Source organism: Gymnoscopelus braueri (assembly GCF_963280865.1).
Source record: "Gymnoscopelus braueri genome assembly, chromosome: 10".
NCBI classification, from domain to species: domain Eukaryota; kingdom Metazoa; phylum Chordata; class Actinopteri; order Myctophiformes; family Myctophidae; genus Gymnoscopelus; species Gymnoscopelus braueri.
In genome coordinates, this window is record NC_137611.1 from 14,666,031 (window position 1) to 14,694,021 (window position 27,991).

The 27,991-nt window shown below is 42.8% G+C and overlaps 1 protein-coding gene across 1 annotated transcript in view; it reads left to right on the forward strand.

Moving 5' to 3' along the window:
* The window catches only part of LOC308093379 (netrin-G1-like), a gene marked incomplete at both ends in the record, with an annotated part of 137,315 nt that overhangs the window by 61,568 nt on the left and 47,756 nt on the right, over positions 1-27,991 (forward strand). The window contains 2 exons of the mRNA XM_080439715.1: positions 2,413-3,056; positions 25,755-25,927. Coding sequence (XP_080295841.1) covers positions 2,413-3,056; positions 25,755-25,927 — 817 coding nt within the window. The remainder of the gene's footprint in view (positions 1-2,412; positions 3,057-25,754; positions 25,928-27,991) is intronic.

Consider the following 27,991-nt stretch of genomic DNA (forward strand, 5'->3'; position numbering starts at 1 on the left):
TAAAAATTCCTCAAAGGTGTAGACTACTTAAGTACAGTACTTGAGTAAATGTACTTAGTTACTTTACACCACTGCTTATCACCTGCTTATCTCCCCTGGCCCAGGAACAGGTCGCTGGTGGAAGCCACCCAGATAGCATAGCATGGCTCCCTCAGGGGATAAAAGCCACATACTGTCGACTGTATACCGTGCAAGCCTGATCTGTATCAGTACAGTATCTCTGATTCCTTCCTCTCATTCCTGGGTTATCGGTCGGGCTTTTATTAGTGCAACTGTGATGGACCTTCAAATGGATTCCTTCAGTAGAGCAAAGCCATCCTTTTTTCCCTTCTTTTATGTCCATCTTTCGTTCTTTCTGTCTGTCTGTCTGTCTTTTTCTATCTTTCTTTCTTTCTTTCTTTCCTTCCTTCTACCTTTTCCCCTCTTTCTCTTTCTCTCATCCTTCCTCTGTGTCTTCTACGTGATTAAAGAGCCAGGCCGTGCAGGGCAGGCTACAGTGTTATCTGCAGTGTTATCTTTAAACCCCCCAAAGCGTGTGAGTATGGTTTGGTTTGGTTTGGTGTGGGTGAATTGAGAAGCTCACAGACAGAGATAACAGTGGAGCGACGTTGCAAATGCTATCATCTTCACCTTTAGGTAATTTCACGAGCAGAGTGTGGTGTGATTGCTGATTATCGAGCTGCCTTACAGTTGATCTGAATCTCATCAGCGCTTAGTCTCATTGTTCACGGAGCAGAGGTGAGGTGAATGTCAATTGCAGTGTGACTCTCTCTCTTTCTCTCTCTCACACACACACTCTACACTGACACATGGACAAACACTCACTCCCTCTCTCTTTCTTTCTTTCTCTCTTTCTTTCTTTCTTTCTTTCTTTCTCTCTCTCTTTCTTTCTCTCTCTTGCATGCAAACACAGACACTCTCTCTCTCTCTCTCTCTCTCTCATACGCTGACAAGTGGACAATCTCTCTCTCTCTCTCTCTCTCTCTCTCTCTCTCTCTCTCTCTCATATATATACGCTGACACACATGGACAAACACTCCCTCTCTCTCTCTTTCTTCTCTCCCTCCATCTCTCTGACACACAGTCCTTCGTTCTATTTACTCTCACTCTCTGTCTTGTTTTCTTCCTCATGCATACACAAACATACACATGGAGAAGCTGCACAGTCCCTCTCTCATACACAAACATGTGCACGCCCACACGCGCACACACGCGCGCACACGCACACACACACACACACACACACACAACACAGACAAACTAACCCACACAAACTAACCCACACACACACACACACACACACACCACACACACACACACACACACACACACACACACACACACACACACACACACACACACACACACACTGGGTGGATGTTGATGGCGCAGGGCAGACGCGAGCCCATGAAAAATGCATGTCCCTTTGCGTGTTTCATAAGAACCCACTCATCGGAATTCCAGTGCCATCTCGACCGGCAGCACCACACAGGAATATCAATTACACTGGCAATTTGGGTGGCAACGTAGACAGGAGTGGTGCCGAAAGAGAATACGGGACTCGCAGTTACATTGCTGATGAGGAGGTCAACGTCTTCAGCAGCTCTATAGGTCCTGCTACGTTCCGCAGCTGCAGATTGTAATGCTGAATTTAAGCTCCGTCGTGCTACGTTGTCTTACGACCAAGTATAAATTGTCTGAGAGATATTGTCTATAAGATATGCATCTTAGGCCACAATGTGAACATAAATCCTTACCTAACGTGGGGCACAGAATCACGACAGACCATGAGACCCCTGTGGAGACATTTGAAACGTCTACGAGCTCCATATTTAAAGCCGTGCTTATGTGATTCTGGGGGAACACGAGAACGAGGGCTCATTTCAAAAACACTTATTCAAAAGATAGATCCCTTTGTGGCATAGCAATGTATCACCTTATACCAGGCAGGAGGCTTCTTCTTCTCTTTTCTTTCTGTAAATAGTGTTGGAAGGTACACAGCAAAGTCCTGAGTATTAATCTAACATTCTGGTCCATTTGTACAGCTCTCAGAGTTAAATGGACACCCAGGGTTTTACTATGTACGATCTACACGGCCAAGCTGTTACTTGGGCAACTTCAACCATGGGGTTACAGCTCTGCTTCTCCACTTCATTGATTCAGCGCTGAAGTTACAGTATAGCACTTTATTGATTTAGCATTAAAGCCATGTCATAAACAAGTTTTTTTTTCCATGTGAGAGGTTCAAATGTCCTTCTTAAAATGACACCGAGTAGCCTGCTGTAAGCATTGCATCGTTTCCTCCAGAGGAAACAGCTTGTAGATATTTATAGCATATTGTATTGTATTCTAATGTAGATATTGCCATTTTAACGTGCACTCACACCGTCTATCTGCATCATGTTTCCATAGGAGAACCCCTACATGTGCAACAACGAATGTGACGCCAGCACCGATGAGCTGGCCCACCCTCCGGAGCTCATGTTTGACTTTGAGGGTCGCAACCCCACGACCTTCTGGCAGTCCACGTCCTGGAGGAAGCACCCCAAGCCCCTGCAGGTCAACATCACGCTGTCCTGGAACAAGACCATCGAGCTCACCGACGACATCGTGCTGACCTTCGAGTCCGGCCGCCCCGAGCAGATGGTCCTGGAGAAGTCGCTGGACTACGGCCGGACCTGGACCCCCTACCAGTTCTACGCCACCGACTGCCTGGAGGCCTTCACCATGGAGCCCAAGACGGTGAACGAGCTGACGCAGCGCACCCTGCTGGACATCATCTGCACAGAGGACTACTCGCGGGGCTACGTGTGGAAGAACGACAAGACGGTGCGCTTCGAGATCAAGGACCGCTTCGCGCTGTTCGCCGGGCCGCGGCTGCACAACATGGCGTCGCTCTACGGCCAGCTGGACACCACCAAGAACCTGCGGGACTTCTTCACCATCACCGACCTGAGGATTAAGCTGCTGAAGCCGGCCACGGGCGCCACCATGGTGGACGAGAACAACCTGTCCAGATACTTCTACGCCATCTCCGACATCAAGGTTCAGGGCAGGTAAGACCCCGCCGCTGGCTTTCTGTGTGTGTGTTTGTATGTATGTGCGTGCGTGCGTGCGTGCCAAGGGTGCAGCTTCCTGTTCTGAAATTGAGTCCATATAGGAAATGAGTTCAAGTGACAGTTCATATGAATGGCCTGTAGTTTAGCTCTTTTACCCCTGCTGGTGTCAGAAAGAATTTCTCTCAATGCAAAGTGGGTGGGTTTTTGACGAACTTTAGACTTGATTTTCTTACCTTAATAAACATTGTCATAATTACTATATGCTTCCAGTCGCTAGTTTAAAGTCTTCTTTCAATCATCGTGATATGCGTTTTGGTAAATCATGGTCCCATATATTTTAAAATTGACGATAAAGTAGGTTATGCTCTTGGAGGGGCGGGATGATTTGATTGGACAACCTACACAACCAATAGCATTCATTTCCCGCCCCCCGCTCTTGATTGACAAGCTATCCAACCCAATAGCAATCATTTAGGGATTGATTTCCGGTTGCTATTTCCGGGTGCTTTTTTGTATATATTAAAGATGGCGGATTTCAAATAGTTGAAAAATCTGCTTCATTTACGGTCTGTAGAAACCAACTGCGTCACATATTGTCCATTCATTTTTACAGTCTATGGTGCGTGCGAGCGTGCGTGCGAGCGTGTGGGTGTCGGAGTGGATTCAGGCTACAAGTGAAAGTCCCTAAGTGAATTTTAAAGACCCTGCCCGCCTGTTGCTGTGTATTGTGATTTGTCATGATGACTCAGATGACAACACGTGATTCTACAGTATCCTCATTAGACTTTTTCATGCAGCACTGAGCTTCTATCTGGTTTATTTGGTCACAAAAAACCTTTCACAGAAAACAATACGAGCGAATGAAATCACAGTGTGAGCTACAATTAAACTCTAACCCTCCCGCATGCTATTACTTTGCATATAACCCTAACGTGACAAGGACAGTTAATGGAAAATAGCACCAGTCTCGGGTCGTCTCGTCGGTGCAGGGGAGAAGATTTTAATATTCTCTCTCGCCTGTTTCATTAGAGACCCTCATCATTATTATGCTTTCATCTCATAACCCCGCCGCGTAATGCTTCCATCATAGTGCCACAAATCACGAGCCCAGGGGAGTTCAATACAAAGTTAATGCTAACTTGTTGCTTTAAAAGTTCACTGTCAGTTCGATTAAAAAACTAACAAAAAGTTTCCTGTTATTGAAAATTGTGATGTAAATTAATGTTCAGTATACTTACTAGTGGATTCCTGTGCATACGGAGAACTTGGGTGTCCACAATCATATATGCAAAGGAAAAGTTTGGTATTCTATGTTTGGTTGGTGTGGGTGATTTATACTTAAGTTATACTCAAGTGTTGCTTGAGTAGCCGATCTACAAGCTCACAACACATTGCACTGCGACACGTTGTGAGCTTGTAGATTAGCTATTTTCTGTGCGCGATACAACGAGCAGCCAAGTAGAAGTATCAGGCATTACTGTGATGGCAGAAAACCAACATAATATGTAAGTGTGACACAGCATTAGATTTACGCAGTTTCTCAAAATAGCACACCAGTGTTTATTTTGTGGGGCTTAAAAAAACATAATCAATTATAGAGGTATTATGAATAATGAGGTTGCAAAACCTTCTACAGTGTTCAACAGACCCACAGGGCATTCAATTAGACCAAACTAGTAGTCTAGAAGAGAGGTTTCCACTGGAATTCACACAAATAAAAGACCCAAGGCTGCTATACTTTACTTTCAGATGAAATGCCTTTCCTCTGACTGATATTGGCAGCGTGCTCTCAGCGTGAAATATGAGAGACCCACGGCTATGACGCCGTCCTCTGCATCGGAATTATGTCTATAAAATTATATTATTTGCAATTTGTATTGCATACGTAAGAGGTTCTAAGATAGCAAGCAAACATTAAAATGTATGTGAAGTCATTATTTCCCAGCAGGCTCCTTGATTGAAGCACTGATTCATATATACTTAACCACTCAACTCAAGTGATAACCCCAACGTATAACTCAAGTAAAGGTTGGGTCCACGATGCAGTAAAGACAACTTTCAAGGTTTGTCATGTACGCCATTTCCATCATCAAGCCACTGCAGAAGTTTATTAAAGGAATAAAAACAATGTAATTTCATGGCGCATGCAAATGGACCACATGGCAGTCATAAAACTCCTACAGCTGGTTTTCCAAATGGGACCAATGTAGCTTGCTCCAGTTGGTTTATGTGAGAATAACTACGGTTGGTAATGACCCATCAGATGGGCCCTAGGTGAATTGAAAACAGTTAGTCCCTAATTAGAATTCAGTTGACTTCGGTAGCGGATTAGAACCATTAGCACCCTGCGCTAATTGGTGGGAGACTAATCTTGTAATTAAGAGCATTTGCAGCTGATTAAATGGTAACCATCGGGGACACATCGGCGGAGCAGAGAGATACTTGTAAACATTCCAAACCCCAGCCAGGCGCCTCTTCCAAATCCAACGTATCCCAGGTTTCCCAGAGATGACTGGACTGATGGAATATACAGTACTGTACTAGGAAATAATATACTTAGCATAATTTACGACATTACATTTCTTTTTTTAATGGTTTTTATGTTTGAGCAGTGTAGAGATGTCAGCCTTAAATGACATTCTATGTCAATGATCTAGTCAGAGGATTGATGGAATTGTCTGTAAGGCATTTTCTTTCCCTTTGGAAAGGTTACATTTCAGGGTATTTCTGTTTTATTGGACAGCACAATGAAAAATGACAAGAAACGGAGGAATGACAGGGGACACTGGATGCAACACTGGACAGATTTTGCATGCATAGACTAGTCCACACGTTTTCAAAGGGGGGGGGGGGATAGACCAAAAAGGTATATATATAAAAATAAAAATAAATTGAGCATTATTATAAAACATTTCCATGTAGATTTCTCGTTGATTCTTGTAGATTTGCTTGTAGGTTGGCTATTTTTGCTGTGTTCATTTCTTTTTTAAATCCATTTTACAATAGCAAAATGCAGCCAGATGCTATGGCTATTTGGTGTTCATTGGTGGGTTTTAGCGTCGAACACTATCACATTTTGTACAATGAACTCAGATATTACCTCAGATGTCGAGTAGGTGATTTACTAATTAGCGATGGCGGCAGGTGGAATTCCCTCTCCAGCCCCATCAGAGGAAAATTCCAATGCCTCGGTCCGACGAACTCTCCCAATAGACACACTACTGGTGCTGTAAAACATGAATTGATGGGCTTTAAATTGCAAGGCCTGGTTTCCCGGCACAGCATACCATCTCCCGCAGATATCTTATTTGGCCATTCATTAGAAAGAGCAGCAAAAGGTGGGTTGCAGGGAAAATAAGCAATTTTGCCCAATTCTCCATCCTGTGCCCTCGGGCATCAAATTCAATTTTCCACCAAAAGTTTGTGCCGAGAAAGAAAAGAAAATAAACATACGATTTCTGTCCAGCGGTGGATCAGTAACTCACTTGCAAGGGGAGTGGGATGGAGGAAGTCAGGGAGAGGCTGATTAGTGTTTCCTTTTCCAGCAGGCTCAGCAGCCTTCTGGCCACATCCAAATGTGAAAGCCTTATCACAGAATGACCATCCTGTCCAGGACATATTTTTTTTTATTTTCTCTCTTTCTTTTCCTTTTTCTTTTTCTAACCCCAGAAAGCTCCACCAGCTTCAGTCAGAAAGGCGGCTACATATTTGCTGTGTAAGGTGGCCAATGTGATGTGTGGTGTGATGCTCTGGCTTTGGGTGGATACTAGATTTCGCCAGTTCAATACGTCACCATAAAGTCCTTTATTCCAATTTGAGCGAGCCACCTTTTTTAAAAGACGTGGCATTTCCTCCGGCGGCAAAATAGACGGACACAAAGTGATTTTCTTTAATTGCTAGTAGTAGGTCAAAATGTAGACACTCTTACCGACTGAATTCTTCTATGTTTTAAAGACACCATTCTTAGGATATAGAATTCCTGATCAGCATTTCTCACTTTTATTGACCTTTGCCTTTAGCAAGGCTGTCTTGTCTCTTGTCTAGATAAAGCAAAAGCATATTCTTCGTCTTCCCTCACATGCTTTCTCCCCTGTATAAAGTCATCAGAGTGCATACAGTGGTTATTGATTCCTAATGTTATTCCACATCAACGGAAAACAAAAACCTTGAACCGCATGGGGCTGTCCCACCTTTCACGTCTGCCCCTCCATCGTTCTTTACTTATTGATCAGATGTCTCCTCGTTAATTAAGACATGACCACTGCCCGGTCGGCTTCGGCAGTCCTGCTCGCTCAGAGCACGGGCACATCTGCAGGGGTTGTAACCAGGGCCTGGGAACAGAAAAGGCAGCTAATCCATAAGTGCTAATGTGCTATTTCTCTCATCTCTCTTCCTTTCCCCTCTCCGTACTCTATTTCCCCCAACCCTGCCTTTTCTGTCTCTCTTTTTTCTACCCTTCCCCTTCTATGTCTACCCCCCTACCCCCCCCTTTCTCTCTCTCTTTCTCTCTCTCTCTCTCTCTCTCTCTCTCTCTCTCTCTCTCTCTCTTTCTCCTGCTGTCTGCTGTTTGTCCCGTATCTCTTTTCTATACCTATTCGATACCTCCTCGAGGTCAAATTAAACTTTAAACAACAGCATATAACATGTCATACGGTGACCTGTGCAGTTTAAGAGTAATAGTACCCCCTCCCCAGTGTTCAATTAAATGTAATCTTTTGCAGGAATTCTATAGCATTGTTAAATGGGTGGTGATAATGACCTTTTGGAAATCTCTCTAGTCTAAAGTGAGGTGCTCTTTTTATTAGCATACTTCATTATATCACCTCCCTGCAGATTATGATGCATATACCGTACCAGTTAAAGCAAGGTTTTAGGAGGAGACTGTGAGGATGTGCATCTGATTCTGCAGAAAATGAAGCCATGCTATGAATGTAAGCACATTTTGGTCTGCGCTTGCATTGGTGCCTAATAATTAATGCATTGGTACCACACACTAATAATCAATCCTGCTGATTTGTCAGAGCTGATGTCCTATGTCAAATGTTATGTTCAAAATGGATTCATTTTCAAAAACAGTAGAAATAGCTGATCTACAAGCTCACAACGAGATGCGATGCGTTGTAAGATTGTATAAGACAATGATGAATGATCAGCTATACGACAAAGTACATTTATATATAACAAGTGATTCAAGCTCTGAACCGTAGCATATACATACTGTAGTACAGTATGGTAGCATGATATCTTGAACAGTTGTGAATGGATTTTCTTTCTGTATTCGTTTATTTTTACAGTATTAGTATCGCACCAGAGATAGCTAAGAGCTATAGTTCATATCTGTCCATGGGTGGGCGTCATTGGCAGCACATTCATTTGCATAGATTATATTAGAAAAAAAATATATATATATTTAAAGATATAAACACAGTCATAGCATACAAAGCTCTGGCCTGTTTTGTCTGTGTATGTAGGCGTGTACAGTATATATGATTTGTTTTTGTCTACTCTGTACACATGTAACGACTGTGACATGTATTTATGTTGGGATCCCCTGGAAAAGGAGATGGTACATCTCAAGGGGTTTATCCTAATGAAGAAACTTGAATCACATGTGTAGACTAATGCATCATGAAGTTCTATTGGTCAAAAGGGGGATGTGGTGGTGCCGCACCATAAGCTCTGTATACTCAAACTGTTATTTTGGGCAGAGGTCTGTGCTCTACTGAGCATCATTTCTAGTTAATAGTCAATTCATCTGCAAAAACATATATATCGTTGCTATCATGCAGAAAAAAGTGATCCTTTTTATGTTTCTTTGGTAAATTAAGGATACTTGTCATACACAGTGTCACAAAAGTAGCAAAAGTAGCCAATCTATAAGCTCAAAACGCATCGCAAAATTTTATTTTTTGCTACTTTTGAATCCAAATCCTGCAAAGTAACAGTTTTGGACATAAGATGTTTCCACCCGACGATGTATTCTTACAGATGGACATTGGTGGAAAAAGTACTGCACTTATTACAATTTCGAGGTATTTTTGACTTTACTGGAGTATTTAAAATTTTCAGTACTTTTACTTCTACTCCACTACATCTGAGAGGCAAAATATTGTACTTTTACTCCACTACAAATATTTAGTAACTTTAGTTACTTTGTAGATTTTGAACACCGGACTTTTACTTGTAACAGAGGATCTCTACATTGCGGTATTGATACTTTTACTCAAGTTAAAACATTTGAGTACCTTTTCCACCACTGCAGATGGACATGTTTTTATTCATTCTTTTCAGCCAACCCCCCCTAGCCAAGTTCTCACACTTCCTCAATTCCTGGAGGGATTAGCCTGTATATCACACATTAAATTTGAACTGAGTCTCACACTTCAAAGACTCCTTGAAAGAGTTTGGAGGTCTGCAGTGCTTTCATTCCACATGCTGTACTGTAGATCAGTGTGCTTCTCACCTGCTTCACACACAGGAATACATGATAATGCAACACCAGTGATAATATATATATATCGTTGATGTCTGGCAGAAGCCTCTTATCTTCATATTCTAACTCTTTGTGTGTTTTCGTAACGCCCTACTTGATCATACTACAGTGTCGCACAAAAGCATCAAAAGTAGCAGATCTACAAGCTCGAAACGCGGCGCAAAGCGACTCGTCTTGAGCCTGTAGATCTGCTGCTTTTGCTCCTGAAAAGTAACAAGTGGTTTCCACCCCGACAGAGACGATGTATACTGTATATGTATATATATATACACACACACACACACACACACACACACACACACACACACACACACACACACACACACACAAACACGCACGCATGCACTCACGCAGACACACATACACACACATGCACGCACATGCGCACACGTACACGCACACACACACATGCACATGCACGCGCACACGCAACACACACACACGCACCACACACACGTACCACACGCACACACACACCATAGAAATTAATCAATAGTTCTTTTGAGCATTCAGCAATAAGATGGCACTGCATGTCTTGGATGGATTTTACTCCATGTTTCTTGGAGGAGGCGATAGATTTGACAGATGTGCTGCGTTGAGCACTAGTGATTATGACAAGCACAACACTGACGTCTTCAAGCATTCTTTGGACTGTGCGTCAACAGAGAGCAGTAGTACTCGCTGTAAGGGCAGCGTGGGAAGAGACGCTCATACATATGTAGCTCAGAGGTTGTAGGTTCCACCTCCTGCAACGGCTGTGACCTTCAGTGGTGGAAAGTAACTTAGTAAAGTAGTACATTTACTCAAGTACTGTACTTCAGTACAATTTTTAGGTAATTTTACTTTACTGGAGTATTTCCAATGTTCAATACTTTTACTTCTACTCCACTACATGTCATCTCAAACATTGTACCTTTTTACTTCACTACAATTAGGCCTATTTTTTAAACTTTAGTTACTAGTTACTAATATTATTACAAAACATACATTAACCACTATTTACATACATTTAATACCCTATTTAAACTTTGTCTATTTGAAAATAGCCGATCTACAAGCTCACAACGCGTCGCGACGCGTTGTGAGCTTGTAGATCTGCTATTTTCAAAAGATTCTGATACATTTTATACATTATGATACCTTGTGATACGGGACATTCTGCACAATGAGTACTTTTACTTTTGGTACTTTAAGTATATTTTGATACCAATACCAGGTAGGCTCAATTAGGTTTTGTAGGTAGGGAGGGGCATGTCCATTTATGCAGTTATGAGTAATTAGCACGGCCATGTAGTTAGTAGATCTTGGCTGAAACGGGGATCCAGTGCAATGAGAATTGGATGGGTGTGTGTGTGTGTGTGTGTTCATGCTTATACGGACTCTCATTAGGATCCTGGCAGCGCTGCTCTGGATGTATCGCAGCTTCTGAATACTCTTGCCAGGAATCCCAATGAAGAGTGTGTTGCAGCAGTAGTCCAGTCTAGAGGAGGATAAAGGCATGGACAAGCTTCTCTGCATCTGACAGGGTTAAAAGGGGGGCGGAGTTAGGATATGTTTTTGAGACAAATACAAGGTTTCTGCCCGACAACAATAGGAAATGTGCATATATTATATACCGTATGTATGTGCACCCAACTCCACAGTTCCCCATACATCGGCATCACACTCTCACACACACACACACGTGCATGCAGCCCTTTCACCGCTGCAGCCCTCTAAGCATCTGCCCTGTGAACCGTGACAGTTGTAGCCGGCTTGATTGACAGAGTTGGAAAGTCAGGTTCAAGTGCAGGTTCAAACGACCCCCTGGTGTTACTCCGCTACACCCCTACAAAGCCCCCCCACCCCCCCCTCCATCGCTATACCCACCCGGTTCCCCTCGACGAGCCTTATCTCCCCCCCAGATGTCTGACACACGTGGTGATGTTTGCTGCCAATCATGTTCCCAGGTCTCCAATGTTTAATTAGAGCTAATTTAAGGCCGGGGCATTCTTTGTAAATAATAAATGGGGAGTCAGAGAGGAGAGCGCATCAACATAAATTGCACCCCCGAGGACCCGGCATGCAGCCGTGGAATTGGAATATCAAGATGTCCTTTTGCTCGGTTAATTGTATGATCAAGCTTTACCTGTCGTGTGTCAGATATAGGGGTCTCATATGGGTTCATTCTACAGTATGATGTGTACAGCATACATTACAGCATTTACGTTTTGACGTACAATTAGCACCCATTTATAGTACATATCTGCACGGCTGTGTCTATATGTATGTATGAATGAATACATCATCAGCTTCAGTGTGTGTGCATTTGTGTGTAAGTGCGTGTGCACGCGTGTGCTTGTGCGTGCATGCATGTCTGCATGCATGCATGTATATCATGTTATCAGGCTAGGGAAAGGCACAGTTTTTCATGCAAACATGACGTGAAATGTTAAACCGAAAAGTGGTTTTGAATTGTATTTTCCATCTTGGCGGGAGGGACGCACGCACACACACACACACACACACACACACACACACACACACACACACACACACACACACACACACACACACACACACACACACACACACACACACACATATATATTATATATCTATACACACAGGTGGTCTAGTACCACCCACCCACTAATTTTCATATTAATATGTTCTCCCATCGTGGTTCCTTTGTCTTTGCGGCTTAGCCTTGCGGTGCATTGTATGAATGAGGAAGCACTCAATGAAGAGGAGGGCTGAGGGGTATGGGGGTGGGGGGATGGGGAGGGGGGGGTGGTCCTAGACATGACCATACTATATGCCCACATCAATGCATATAACCTCAATAATAGGCCCTGTCAAATCACAGGCGTACAGAGGTGGGTACAGCAGCCGGGGCCGCGAACGTGGCAAATTCAAATCTCATTTCAGCCTCGGCAGGGAACAATTTGCAGAGCCGTGTGAGAATTAACTTGTGATCCATCCCTTAATATTTCTCTGGCAATTTGGAAAGCCTCGTGGCAGGCAGGCGGGGCTACTTCATATTTCGAGGAGGAGAAGAGACGCAAACAATTTGCTCGAGATGTATTGCATTACGCACCCGGGACGAATGGCTGGAATTGGCCGCGGCGCCTGAAAAACAAGGCCCTCTAATCGGACTCTTCAATTTCACGGTGACACGGCCCACTGTAATGAGGTGACGCTGTTGACAAGAGACCCTCGTGGGCAAAAAGAAGTTCAATGCCATCCAATATACAAAAAGAATGGATATCGGGGGTATATAGCGCTGTCAAAGTCGTTACGTTGGCTGAATTCCCCTTGTTCTTGCTCAAATGGCTTGTTGTTGACACAGGAATTCATTTCTGGGGAGGTGTTTGCTGAGGGCGAACAGTGGAAGGATCCTTATTACAATTCCAGGTTTTTATGTTATGCCTGATTCATAATTAGGTTGCGTGCCGGTGTCCCGCGCCGAAAAATAGCCGATCTACAAGCTCAGAACGCGCCGCTGCTGCGACGCGTTCTGAGCTTGTAGATCAGCTATTTTTCTGTGCATAAGTAAGAGAAGCCTGAGACCCAAAGCCTGCAGCGTTGAATACATACCTGGGCAATTGGGATGGGGGTAGGTTAAATGCATACTGGGATACAGAAGTGTGTGCGTGCGTGCGTGCGTGCGTGCGTGCGTGCGTGCGTGCGTGCGTGCGTGCGTGCGTGCGTGCGTGCGTGCGTGCGTGCGTGCGTGCGTGCGTGCGTGCGTGCGTGCGTGCGTGCGTGGGGCAAATGGTTCCAATCTGGGAGCTTAGAACTCATTTAAAACAAGTCACATGGCTTGCCGGTGGCATCCGGCACCTTATCGTCTCAAAATGTCACATCTTTTAATGCTCCAGCTTTCTTACAGAACACATTCTTCTCCTTCTCAAAGCCCCGCAATTTAATAAAGAAAATAATGTTAAAGCCCCCATTTTGATAATGGTTCAACTTCAAGACCCCCTTTTCATGTCCAAAAAGAAAAAGAGAAATGGAATCCCCCTGATTTGGAGGACCATATCCTGGCATTAATATCTTATTTTTAGGTTGAGTGTTGTGCAACCTTAAAGCTTCAATCCATAACTTTTTTTTTGTGAATAAATCTTTATTTTAACCAATCTGTATGGTAGAGTGTATTAATCCGATATAACTAACACAACTGGTTGTAGTTGATCTACCTGTTGCTGAGGGCGAACAGTGGAAAGATCCTTATTGCAATTACAGGTTTTTATGTTATGCCTGATTTATACTATAGGTTGCGTGGCGGTATCCCACGCCGAAAAATTGCCGATTTACAAGCTCAGAGCTATCTGTTTTTCTATTGAGAAATGGACTGTATCCTGTGGTCGGGTAGGACCACTACTGGTTGACAAGAGGTGTTGTATGAAGCTCAAAATGCAATTTATCCTCAGCCCAAACAGACCTTCTGTATCATTAGCTCAGCAGTAGGAATTTCGAGGCACATGCGGGTTCAAATCCTGGTTTTAAGTAGCCTACAGTGATCAAAGTCATGTCTCAGACTATTTCGATGTGGATCTTCTACGACAACTTAGTTTTTATCAGTGTCCATCTGTGTAGAATTGTGTCACTCCACAGTTGTGCGGAGAAGGACGCTGAGTTACATAAATTGCTTGCAGGGTTTACAGCTCGGTTTCATCATATCACCTTGTTAAATTAGCATGTCACACTAGACGACTGGATGTTGAAGGCGCAACATGTTTGGAATGACAAGTACCCCATATGGTGGATTTCACCACATTCACCCAAGCACCCTAAGCACCCTACATGAACCTTAGCACATGAATAGGGGAACATTCAGCAAAAATAAGAGAATTTTTTTGACAAAGAGATCATGGTGTAGAGAGGAGAAAGGAGGGGGGGAGGGGGAAAGTACAGAACCCTGGGGCACCCCGGTCAATGAAGTACATATAGAGTTTAATTCTTATTTTATCAACTTAAAAGATTTGTATGTTAAATCTAGGTTGAACCAATTATTTCCAGATCCAGCACAGGCTGCTTATCAGCAATTACATACTTGAATAATTTGAAAGCTTAATCATGAAATACTCATTAATATACTGATTATGCTATTATTATTATACTAATAATCATTTTATCGACCCCAGCACTCAAGGCGAAAAAACCTTCCTAATTAATTTTAATTTCATGCTGTCAGTGATGCCTATTTCAGGCATCGCTGTTGTCACCATTGTTTTCGACGGTGGACAATGTTTTGGAACAGCAGTTGGCAAGCAATTGTTTTGGATGTTTTTTTTGGGAAAACAAAGCTCTGAAAAGAGTTGAATGGAAAGCCCGCGTTACGGCTTGAACGATCGAAGCCGACAGCAAGGCCGACTTCCTGGATGTTTTAAATGAAACGGTCCCCCAAGTGTCAAAGCCCATGTAGGCTCCAATTCATCACTGAAGCTCACACACGCAAGACTTCAAAAAGCCTTCGCCAGAATCCCCACCCCTCCTAGTATGATTTTGGGGGATGGATGGGTCGTACTGTGTCAGCCAGGTTCCGTGGCGTTCTGGGCATTGATCAGTAAAACTTTCAGCCGGACCAAAGTTTGCTCTCTGCAGCCTTCATCTCCACTCAGCTGTCAAGAAACAAGCTGTAGCTTCGAGTGGGTTTTGGCGATAAAAAGTTCTACAGGGAACCTCAGTATGTATTTATACAGCATGGTCGGCCATTACAGGACTTAACCTTGGGCATGTAGTGTTCCCAGGGGGAGGTTAATGGTCAGTGTAGTATATGGAGATGAATGGTGCTGCAGATATCGCTTACAGCAATATGATGGAGGCTGAAGGGTCTCATTTTTGGGGGAAAACATGTAAATAAAATGTGTCTTGGAATTCAGCACACATGGCCAGCATCCAATAGTTGAGCACAGTCCAACGCACAAACTAATAGCTTTAATTTGAACCGTTTTCAACCCTGGCGTCCATATTTTGAGCATGTCATTATAGGTGAAAATTACCAAAATATATAAAAAGAAATATCCCAAGATTTTCAAACTTTTTCAAGTATTTTCAACAATGTTAAAAATCGCTAAGAACAGCATGGAATAGAATGCAGAATTGTTCTGAAATAGCTTGCGTTGTGAGCTTGCAGATCGGCTATTTTCACAGAGCGACACCATCGTACGACAAAGTGTAAAATAGCATTCATTAATTAACTGCATTTTCCTAAATAGGTTAGTCAGTAATCATTGTTGTCAAAGTATTGCTTTGTGAGTCAGTCATCAATAATAAAAGATATTTCTGTCCCATTTCAAAACAGAATGACTAAAGTATATGCCTACACACTCCACACAACTTCGCAATAATGTGAGTCAATTCCCAGTAGAAACAACAATGTCCCAGTTGAAGTCTGTTTCAATTCATTCTCCATCTGCCCTGTAGCCTACTAGACTCATTTAGGCTCTTCACCACCGCAAATTCTCCATCACCAAATATTTACTTTCCTTGACAGCGTGAGTTCACTGTGATGTATTCTGTACCGTCGAGGAATTGCAATAAATTGCAGTTGTGTCATTCTGCTCGGGATTTCATAAATTACCTCTGGGATACGTTGCTGAACATGTGACAGAGATTATTACACATGGGCCCTTATTTATCTAATACACTGTAATGGATTTGATTACACTTAATGTGGTTAGGGCAGAGCAACATTAATCTGCCATGAGGCTGCAAAAATACGGCTTGTGTTAGATTTTAATAAACGGATATTGTGATTATTGAAATAGTGCTATAATTATTTCGTTTACAATCCTGGAATGCATAATTAGGATATTTTTTTGACATCTAATTATATTATGACCTCTTATTAAGAGTATTTTTGCAATATTCAACTTGATATGAAATAGTAAAACATATTTAGTCCGTCCGTAGCCTATTATAAAATGTTGGGACTATGGGAAACATTTTTATTTTTTACAATGATTATGTTATCAAATCTCTCATCCACGGTTAAACAACACACACAATATTTCCTTCGTGTTATTTTTACACCTTTAAATTAAATGAAAGAGGTTGAAGAGGCCGTGAGAAGAGGAACAGGGATTACATTAAGACACACACAGTTCTAACTATGATGCTTAAAACAGTCTGCGGCGTCGCTCCTCTCTCTCAGCATGTTACTCAGAGAGCTTTTCTTCTTAACAAGTGCTGTTGCTCCTTCTTCCCCTTTGAGCCCGAGCGTGTCTTGAATACAAGGGATTTGCGCCCGGCTGTCACAAAGGAGAAATGTCATGTTGGACATGGTGAGCCTGTCAGCGCTGCGTGAAACAGCCCCAGAGGAACCAAGGTTAGGCAGGAAGTATACACGCCACGGAGAGACGAGACGTACTGTACCAGAGCTGTCTTCCTCTTCAAACTGTCAACCAGCCCCTTCAGCTCAACTTACTTTCACACACGCAGCGCACACTTGATTTGGTTCATATGGTTTGTTTCGCGGCTTGCTGTCTGCATGCAGACTCAGGGACCAGAATGGAGGCTAGCTGCTATATAGCCTACTAGGAGAATTAGAATCATATGATTTTTTTAGATGTTCTCTTTCATAATAAATGCGCAGAGGGATAGAGTCTTGGTGGCACTGGCGTAGAGATAACTTCAACTTCAAATTAAACTTAATCTTCAACTCAAGAGTGGGTGAAATCCTTTTTTTGTTGTTGTTTTGTGTTGTAGAGCTCACAACCTTTTTGCAATTTGTCAAGAAGACAAACGTTATACGGGTAAAGAACAGAGAAAGAAGAAACAGGGAAAACAAAATCAAACAACAAGAAGGCACAGTGTCAAACAGTAGCAGTGCAGTGTGTACTGTGTGTACTGTATATCTCTGTAGCACATTCTAACACATAAAGGTGTGGATGACAGGGTCCTTGTAGAGATGGAGGGAATTGTACAGTAGACTATACATACAGTACTGTACTGTATATTGCTGATGTTGCGCTGCACATCCACATGAACCTAGTGTACCTAGTTACTGAAGTGCTGACTGACTGAGTTTTATGACACATTGTATCATTTCACAAATATATCTTGTAGGGGTGTGCCGATATATCGTCCTGCGATATTGCGATACGTTTTCATGACGATATGTATCGTTTTGGCGTTTTTTTTCTTCCAATAATAATAATGCAAAAACACAAGTATTTGTTTGCATTTGCTTTCCCCCCCCCCCCCCCCATATATTTTCATAAGCTTTTTTTCCCCCCCATATATTTTCATAATAAAAAAGTGCCATATATCGTATTGTATCGATATCGTGAGCCCAATATCGTGTATCGTATCGTATTGTGAAATTAGTGTATCGGCACACCCCTAATATCTTGCCCACTATCACGGAATCTCTGTACGTACGTCTGTAATTCACGTATCTGTAGAATCGTTCGACGACCAACTTCAAATTCGGCACATGCATCACCGACGACCCAAGGGAGTTGAGTGCACGCCGTAGAGTCGGTCGGATAGGCGGTTGTCCAGAACCGCTAGGAAAGCCTCGGGTCGTGGCCCAAATGAGCCAATTGATTGCCATGGCATTCCCCCACACCTGTCGAATTCCCCACACCTGCCATTTGATTAGTCGGTCAGTCCACTTTTCACAGTCAGTTCCGACATTCTCCGCACATTCTCCACAGACGTTTACCACTGCACAAGGACTTTTCCATAGGACACAGACAGACAGACAGACAGACAGACAGACAGACGTTACAACGGGTACTCTGACAACGGTATAATGGGTATTTCATAACAGGGTGGGGCATGCATTCCGTACTGTATTTGCATCATTCCCAACTTGCATCGGGCACCGGTCTAGTAATCATAACACACACTGGCACTACCTTCATGCGGTATAGATGCTGGCATACTTCTGTACAAATTATATTGTTATATATACTATACATTTTTAAAGGAGACCATTTAAAACTATGAAGGTCGCCACCATCCCGAGCAATTACACCAAAAATTGGTTCAGCCCTGTGTGATGTTAAGTATAGTCTACCAATGACCTCCAATCTCCATCTCTCTCTCTCTCTCTCTCCCTCTCTCTCACACACCCATACAGTACATACACCAGCGTAGCACACCAGCACACACACACACACACACACACACACACACACACACACACACACACACACACACACACACACACACACACACACACACACACACACACACACACACACACACACACACACACACACACACACACACACAAATGAAAAGGCGCACGCACGCACATACACTCACTCACACACACACCATCTCTCCAATGGTGCGGTCATCTCATTAAGAGAGTAACATTTAGAGCCCCGTGTGAAGATAAGGAGGATACGTCTGGATCATCTCTTCTGCTCATGAGGGAGGGTCACCTGTTTGGATAATGGATAATACCCACTGCTAGTGGGCCGAGAATCATGGGATAAAAGGTCATTCAAACTTTTATGAAACGCGTCTTTGTAATTAAGCCTGATTTATACTTTAGTTGCACGCCAGTGGCGCACGCGGCAAATAGTCGATCTACCAGCTCACAACTCGTCGCTTTGCGACGCACCGTGAGCTTGTAGATCGACTAATTTCGGTATAAAACGGTGCTCATTCGAAACGGGCTGGACGCATGGGGACCCTCGCCAAACCCCCCCTCCCCCTCCTGTGAGAGGGAGGGACTGGGGGAACCTCTCTGATTTCAATATGACAATGCCAACGGCAAAAGCATCGCATCCCCAGAGTTCCCCCGCGTCCACTGCTGTATCCTCCACTCCATCAGCAGCACCAGATGATCCAGATTTTTCCTGGTTTTTAATTAAGTGGAAGGTCAAATCGCACACCGCTCTTGACTTCGGGGAACGGCGGCGTGTCTGCAGCGGCAGAGGAAGCTACACACCCCAGCCATTAATTTTATGGAGCGCCAGGCTTTTAATTGATTAAAAAGTTAAGGGCTGTGGGGAACGCTAACTGAGAGGCACTCTTGCGTTTAGTTTTGACTTGTACTGGTTTCTTCTCTACAGTGGAGAACACTTCAGGGAGGATTCTTTTAAATTTAAATGGTATTCATCCAATTAAATGCTAATTTGTTACTGTTGTCAAAACAGAAAAGAAAGCACGCTGCTGTTTTGAATTGCCTTCTAATTTCATGTTCATCTTACTGTACGTGTTTTGTCATTCTTGGGAGCAGTCAGATGGAACCTGTTTAAGCGCCATTGAATAATTCAAAACTAGGCCTCATCATGTACTGTGGCAGTGTGCATTTTGGATGTATGTTTTTTTGGGGAAAACGGGTAATTTTGGTGGTTATCACTTAACAGCCTCACTCAGTGGCGCACAGTAACTACATTTACATTTACTCGAGTTCTGTTGTAGAAAAACCTCTCCTGCCCGGTGGATGGGGCCTGAGACTTGACACTTGGGGCCCTATTGTCGGCCAAAGTTGCTATACCCACTACTTGGGGATATAGCATGGCGCAAGCGTGCAAAGAGTTGCTATCTTCCGACACCAGCCTTATCCCTAAAACACCTGCACTACCCCGTTACATTATGCATAGGTGTGGTTTGGGCGTTACATTAATAAAACCAATCACTGTGCCAGATGAAAAAAAGAAGACTGCGCAAGCCTTTATCCCCAGTGCAATCTTACGCTCTCTCCCTCTCTGCCCATGGAAGAGCGACGTTGGCTTGGAATACAATTATATTTAATACACATAATTATCACTCACAGATTGCTGGTTATAGACAACTTTAAATTACACAGCAATCGCTTGTGTTCTGGATTAATTCAACTGAATGGTCTGTGTGGTTATAGCAGACGCAGATCAAACAACATTGTATTTGTCTTTGATAAGCTTAAAGGTAGGGTAAGTGATTTGCAGTTATTCAAATAATTGCAAAATGGGTCTTTATTCTGATAGTGTTTGTTCAGTAAAAGGAGTCTCCCATATTTCTCCAGCTCTTTATTAAACAGAAAATGCATTTTCAGTGCTCTCTCCTGATTGGCTTAAATGTTGACACCTACCTGAAAATGTACTATATTCTCTTTACTTAAGAGCTGGAGAGACCCCTGTGACCGAACAAACACTCTATAGCAATGATTACTATCAGAATATAGTACTTTAACCTTTTCAACAAAAAAAATAAATCTAAAAAATATCACTCACCCCATTCAGTGCCACATGATGTCTAAGACGTCACGTTTTATCGCCATTGTTAAGCCCTGAGCGCCATGTGACGTCTAAGACGTCATGAATTATTATTATAATATATATTTTTTAAACAAACAATTTGTAACTTTTTTTTTGGGGGGGGGGATGTTCTGAACCCAAGATATATTTGAAGATGTGCTGCTCCATTCACTCTTTGTTTAACTTCTTACTGAAAAAGGCTGTATCTCGGCTCCTGAGCACTTTTTTTTACAATGAATTTTTGGCTCTGGAACTGGGACAACACAGCCAGAAATATGTCAGTTAACTGGCAACTGCTGATAAAAACACAACTTATTGACACAAGGAATTAAAAGTCACACTTTTGTGCATTACAGTAAAATTGTTATGACAATCACATTCACAATCACTTAATTCAGACGTGTTGCGCTGAACTCTGCACCTCCCCTTTCAATAAACCCATATTTGATAGACATAATTATCACCCACTTGTTACTGATTATAGAGAATGTTATATTATTGTAACTCTTCTTCGTTCTTAGAAATTTGTTCTTTATTTCCTGCGCAATGGATTAATAAAACTGAAGTGTGTAATTTGGAGCGAATGGCATCGGGGCAGCACAAATTGTCAATTTTGAAAAGACTATCATCTTATATAAACACAATTGACACAAGGAATTGACACTCTCACTTCTTAGGAAAGTTAGAATAAACTGGGAAAGCATCTGTGTCATTTGATACTTTGGCTATTAAAAAATGGCAGATCTACAAGCTCATGAGCGCGCAGATCTGCTATTTTTGAAAAATCGTCAAAATGTGTGCAAATCTTTTTAAAGTGAAAAAAAATTTGGGTCCCTGGAACAACATATTTTGAGATGGGGGTCGGTGGCCAAATACATAGAATTTTGGGGGTCAATGACATGAAAAGGTTTGAGCACCGCTGATATAGCAACTTACGTTTTTCAAAAAACGGCCTCAGTTCTGAAGGGGTTAAGCTACCTAACAGCAGCACATAAAAAAATCATTAGAACGAGCCCCACCTTTACCAGCTGCCACATTAAAGTGATAAACACATTAATGCATTACTAATTACAATATGATTGTGAAATGGGACATTCTACATAACGAGCAGTTTTTACATTTGTTACTGTAAGTATTCGATGCCGATACGTTTGTGGTTTTACTCAAGTAAAATTGTGAATGCATGACCTTTAGAGTACTTGTAACAGAGTATTTCTACTTTGTGGTATTGCAACTTTAGTAGCTACTTTAGTAGTAATACCATAGTAATACCATAGTAGTACTTCTTCCGCCGTTGCTCATAGGCTGCACAGTAAAATCCTGTGTTTGATTTGATCCATTTGTTTATTTATCCATACTTTGTCAATTTGTACCGTAACTCTGTACAAGGTACACATGTAACCAAATGGACCCGTCAGGGACCATTTGATTACAACTGTACACTCTAAAGCTCCTTACACACGGGGCGATTTTTTCATGCGAATAATACGTTAAAAAAAACAAAAACTTATAAAGTCAATGCAAGCTTCCATGGAGCGAAAAAGCGAAGCGAAAAAGCGTCTTTTAATTATTCGGAACGCGTCCGAATTTTGCGTATATTCGCATAATCGCCGGTGTGTAATGACCTTAGATTAACCACTTTGAACACCAGCATCCACATTCTGGGGGGTATATTCGCTAAAAATAGCAGATCTACAAGCTATTACTGTATATCGTCTCTGTCGGGTGGAAACCTCTTATGTCCAAAACTGTTACTTTTCAGGATTCAAATTGAAAAAAAAAACAGCAAAGGCAGCAGATCCACAAGCTCAAAATGTGTCGCTTCGCGCCCGCGTTTTGAGCTTGTGGATCTGCTATTGTTTCTTTAGTTTTTTTTTGCCTTTTATGCCTTTCCTGATAAAGAATAGAATACAGTAGACTGACAGGAAATGGGGGAGAGAGAGATGAGGAGTGACATGCAGCAAAGGTCGTCGGGATCGGGAGTGGAACCCGCGACACGCTGTCAGACTGCATTACACTATAGCAGCCTAGGTGCGCCCGGACCGCTATGCCAGCCGTCCGGCTAGAAACTGCTACTTTTGACACTTTTGTGTGACGCTGTAGTAGGGCGTTAAATTACCCCAAAAAACAAAAAAACACAACAAGTTAGAGTATGGAGATAGGAGGTTTCTGCCCGACAGCAACGATATAAATATATATCAGCTATTTTTGTGGCAACGAGAAACAAGCGGTCAAAGTAGAGTTGTGTAACTCAAATCCGGTTCTCTAAGACCAGAGGGTTTAAAGTGGTTAAACATGCAGGATTGGCTCACGCGGTGATGCATCGATAGAGCAGCCATGTAGTTGACCTTGTTCCTACCACCAATCTATCATTAAATGAGGAGCTATCACCGAGGCCAGGAAGTCAATTAGGATGGATGCATTTCTGACTACTCCCGCAATTCCTCCATGTCACGTGAGGCCACTGGGGGGAAATCGGCCTCCCGGCAAACCGATCCCCGCCGATTAGGTCGCGGAGCGGCAGAGAAACCCATGCGCTCGGAAGCGGGGCGTTGGGTAAAAACAAACATGGAAGCAAAACGACGTGAAACGCTGAGCCCTGCCCGACCCCCCGGGGGACGTCTAGTGTGTCCACTCCGCTCGATAGTCTCCCGTATACAAACCTCCTCACCCCTGCCGCCCCGCCCTGCCACCACCCAACTGTTTCAATATCCCTCAACCCCCCCCCTACCCCCACCCCCACCCCCACCCGCCCGCCTGCCACCAACCTCAGCCACCGAAGAAACCGAGGTCACCAGTTGTAACCTTACGGCTCCATGGGAGCAAAAATCAAATAACAGAGAAAGTATATTTGGAACGTATATGGAATATGAAACCGCTGCTTCTCAGATGACAATAAACGGAGGCATATTCCCTCTTGCGGTTCTTCTCCTCTCCCCTCGCGGTAGGAGACAAATAGACTGACACACAGTTGCTCCTAAACAGTTGGATATAGGTTATACCTCCCCCCCCCCCCCCCCCTCGTACATGCAATTCAACAAGCTGTCCATCCATCCGAGGTTGTAGCCCCTGTCCGTCCAACGTAAGTGAGCCTCAATCACTTTTTCCGAGCGAAATGCGGAGAAGTGCGGAGCGGAGCTTGTTTGCCTGTGTCAAAAAATAGGGGTGTTTGGTTGGCGTTGGAGTGTCGAGAACACGTCAAGAAGCCCGCTCTTCTCTCCTGTCAGACTCTTCTGTCAGGTCTGCCCGGAGTCGTTCGTATAATAACGCACATAAAGCAACAGCCGGCAACCAAATAGGGCCTCAAATAGGGCCTTGCTACATGTCAGAGCAACTTTGAGTGGAGAGAGAGCGAACGTGAGAGACATACTGTGTCCGTGTGTGTGTGTGTGTGTGTGTGTGTGTGTGTGTGTGTGTGTGTGTGTGTGTGTGTGTTTTCTTTTACTATATTTGTGGTGATCCCACAAGTTGTGTAAAACCAGAAAGAAGTGAGATTGTTAGAGTCTGGATTACAATTTGGACAATATTTGTGTTTGGATTTGGGTTAAGTTCAGGCATTTAGGGGGCTAGGTTTAGGGTTAGGGGTTAAGATTACGATTAGCTTTTGGTTAAGGTCAAGGATTTTAATTTTGTTAGTTAGACTGGGCCCTCAGGTTTAGTAAAAATGCCATTTTGTGATGGCCCCAAGTGTGCGTGCGTGCGTGCGTGCGTGCGTGCGTGCGTGCGTGCGTGCGTGCATGTGCGTGTGAGTGAGTGAGTGAGTCAGAAAGAGACTCATTCTCAAACTATTAACTCTCTATCAGCTCTCTGTTTTGGTGCTCAATTAGTGACTGTTACAGAGCTCCTTTCATTTGGATGTTAGAGTGGCGAGTGTGACCTCATTCGCTTCGCTGTCCTCTCCACGGGGGTGAGCGACAAATGAGCCCCTTGTTTTTGTAAAAAAAAAAAAGAAAAAGAAAAGAGAAAAGGGACAGCGTATAATGAAGCTTTGAGGCACCATCCAAGTCACACAACACAGCCAGGATTTCAATGTACCTCCCTCAAACACGGGAAAGGTACAAACAGAAACCCACGATGAAATGAAAACAAGGACATGCCTTTTGTCTGTTTTAATCCCCCCCAGCTGTTGGAAGTTATTGATTGTTTTGAATTCATACAGATGCCTATTCCTGCCCCTCCCAGCTTTCATCGTTATCCAGGGGGTGTAAAGTAACAAGTACAAGTACATGTATCATGTATCAAGTACTCTACTTAAGTAAAATTTGTAGATATTTTTTACTTTAGTGGAGTAAATGCTAAATGGTGCATTTATATAGCGCTTTTATCCAAAGCGCTTTACATAGATTGTGCCATTCACCCATTCACACACACATTCATACACCGATTGGCGGAGGAAACCATGCAAGGCACCAAACCTGCTCATCGGGAGCAATTCGGGGTTCAGTGTCTTGCTCAAGGACACTTCGACACTAACTCTGGGGGAGCGCCCCAGCCCGGGATCGAACTGGGAACCTTCCGGTTTCCAGTCCACTCTACCCGGCCACTCTACCCCTGAGCCATTGCCGCCCCAATTTTTCCAATGTTCAATACTTTTACTTCTACTCCACTACATCTCAGAGGCAAATATTGTACTTTTACTCCAATACAATTATTTGAAAACTTTAGTTACTAGGTACTTTGTAGATTTTGATTATTATTACAAACCATGCATTACCCACTTCAGCCCTACAGTACATACATTTCGGCCGTTTGAAAATAGCCGATCTACAAGCACATGCGAAGCATTGTGTGCTTGTAGATTAGACTATTTTCAAAAGGTTTCTATACATTTGAAAACCTGTGAAATGGGACATTCTACATAATGAGTACTTTTGGTACTTTAAGTACATGCTGATACCAATATTTGTGTACTTTTACTTGTAACAGAGTATTTCTACATTGCAGTATTGATACTTTTACTTAAGTAAATAAATTGAGTACTTTTTTCCACCACTTTTTTCCACCTCTCTCTAGGTGCAAGTGCAGTCTGCACGCCAACAGCTGTGTGTTTGACAAGGGGAGGCTGGGTTGCGAGTGCGAGCACAACACCACAGGGCCGGACTGTGGCCGCTGCAAGAGGCACTACCACGGCAGGGCCTGGAGCGTGGGCTCCTACCTGCCCATACCCAAAGGAACGGCAAATATATGTGAGTGTCTCTGGACTCAATACCATACACTGTGAACCCCTCATTTTAACCCATTAGACCGGTAAGACCGGGAACACATCTGTTTCATTTTTAAGATTTCTTAAGCAATTCAAAAATAGCAGATCTACAAGCTCATTGCACGGCACCGAGTGCCGCGCTATGAGCTTGTAGATCTGCTACTTTTTTTTTAAATCATGGAAAATTTGTGCACAATTTTTTTAAGCCAACATTTTTAACTCTGTTACAACTTCTGGGGGTCCCTGGAACAAAATATGTTTTGATGGGGGTCCACGGCCAGATATATATATTTTTTAATTGTTAGGATTTAGAAGACAGTTGTAGAATCCCCAGAAGCAAAGATTTGAGTTTCAAATGTTTGCTTTAAAAATATATATATTCAAAGATTTGCACAATATTTTCACGATTTAAAAAAAAAATAGCCCAAAGAAATCAAAAAAATTACAGGGATGCGTTCCCGGTCTGAATGGGTTAACTCTGAGAGAGTCCATTTGGTTACATGTGTAAACTCTCAGCATTACAAAGGGGTAAATTAATACTGAGAGTTTGACGGTGTAGATAAGACCTGAGAAGTGGCAGCGCTGTAGGATTTGGTTTAAGAAGGAACGAGTACAGTCAAATAAAATGACAAAGAAATTGTGTTGAATGCTCAATGTAGCCTATGGTTTAATAATAATAGATGTTGTTCAGTCGCTCTTGATGAACCTAAACAAACAAACAAACAGGCATAAATTATACTAGAGGACATTATCTGATAAACATTAAAAACAACTAAATGCATTTGATTGAAAATAATAAATGAAATAAATAAAATAGAATCAGAACCAATGTTCCTTTTTCTTTTTTCAGTTTTGAGTTTGCCAACTCTGGCAGCGAGCCTACAGAAATATACGATGGTAGACTCGCAGTCAGGCTTGAGGACAGCGAGCTGATTTAATTCAGGTATTTTCGGGGCCCATGCAGGAAATATTGTTTCCCAGTCATTCCACTCTGATGGTTTTCCAACAAGCTCAGTGAGGTGAGATTGAAGACAGAGGGAGTTGATGTAATCCCGGCATTCTTTTTGCCAATAGAAAAACCACAGTTTCCCATGCATCTTGCACGGAAAAAGCTCTCTCATTGAGCCCACTGTGGAGATACGACTGGTTTAGGGTCTCCGCTGTGAGATAAGTACGGGGACTTAGTATCACGCAGGTGTTTTTGTGCCCAGAGTTTTCAGGGAGACTCTGAAAGGCGGCAGCAGCATGGGTCCACTTGTTCTTAGGAACAACAGCGGGCTGATGTCTGTATAATAGTACACAAATATATATTGCATGCAAGAAGAGAGAATGTGTTTTCAAATTTGTTTATATTTTATTTGTTCAGACTGCAGGTAAATACGATCTGTTTCTCAAATACGATCTGTAGGACTGACTGTCCACACTGTTATTTGCAAGCAGTCATGTATTCAGGCTCATGGTTTCTGTGGTAATGTGCTAATACACTCTGTCGTATGATGGTGCCGCTCAGCGGAAATAGCCGATCTACAAGCGCACAACGTGTCATGTCACAACAACGCACTGTGAGCTTAGAGATCTGCTATTTTCAGCAAGCAATACCGTTGCGTGACGGAGTTTAAATCAGGCCTCAGCAGTACGTGTCCAAAGTGTCCAGACTGGGACACATCTTTAGAATTCAAATCTGTGGGGTTTTTTTGCTGTTCAGAATTGAGACAAACAATCTGATTCAAATATAGATATGCCAACAAAAAAAAATTGGGCTGCCAGTCTGAACATGGCCTAAAATGTTTCTTATGTGGTACTGTTTCCCCAAAAGCCACTTTTTCCACACATACAGTCCACAATTACAGACCTCCACTTGCACAGATGCTATTCCATGCCTGTAATGAAAGTGCATGATTACTGAGTTTACTCTCTGAATATATAACAGTTCTTCATTTGTTACTTTTATTGCATAATTTGCTGACAGATGGGATAAGTAAATATGCTGTCCAGGGCTTATGGTTTGTGAAAAACATAAAACAATATGGTTCAGTCTAAAAATATT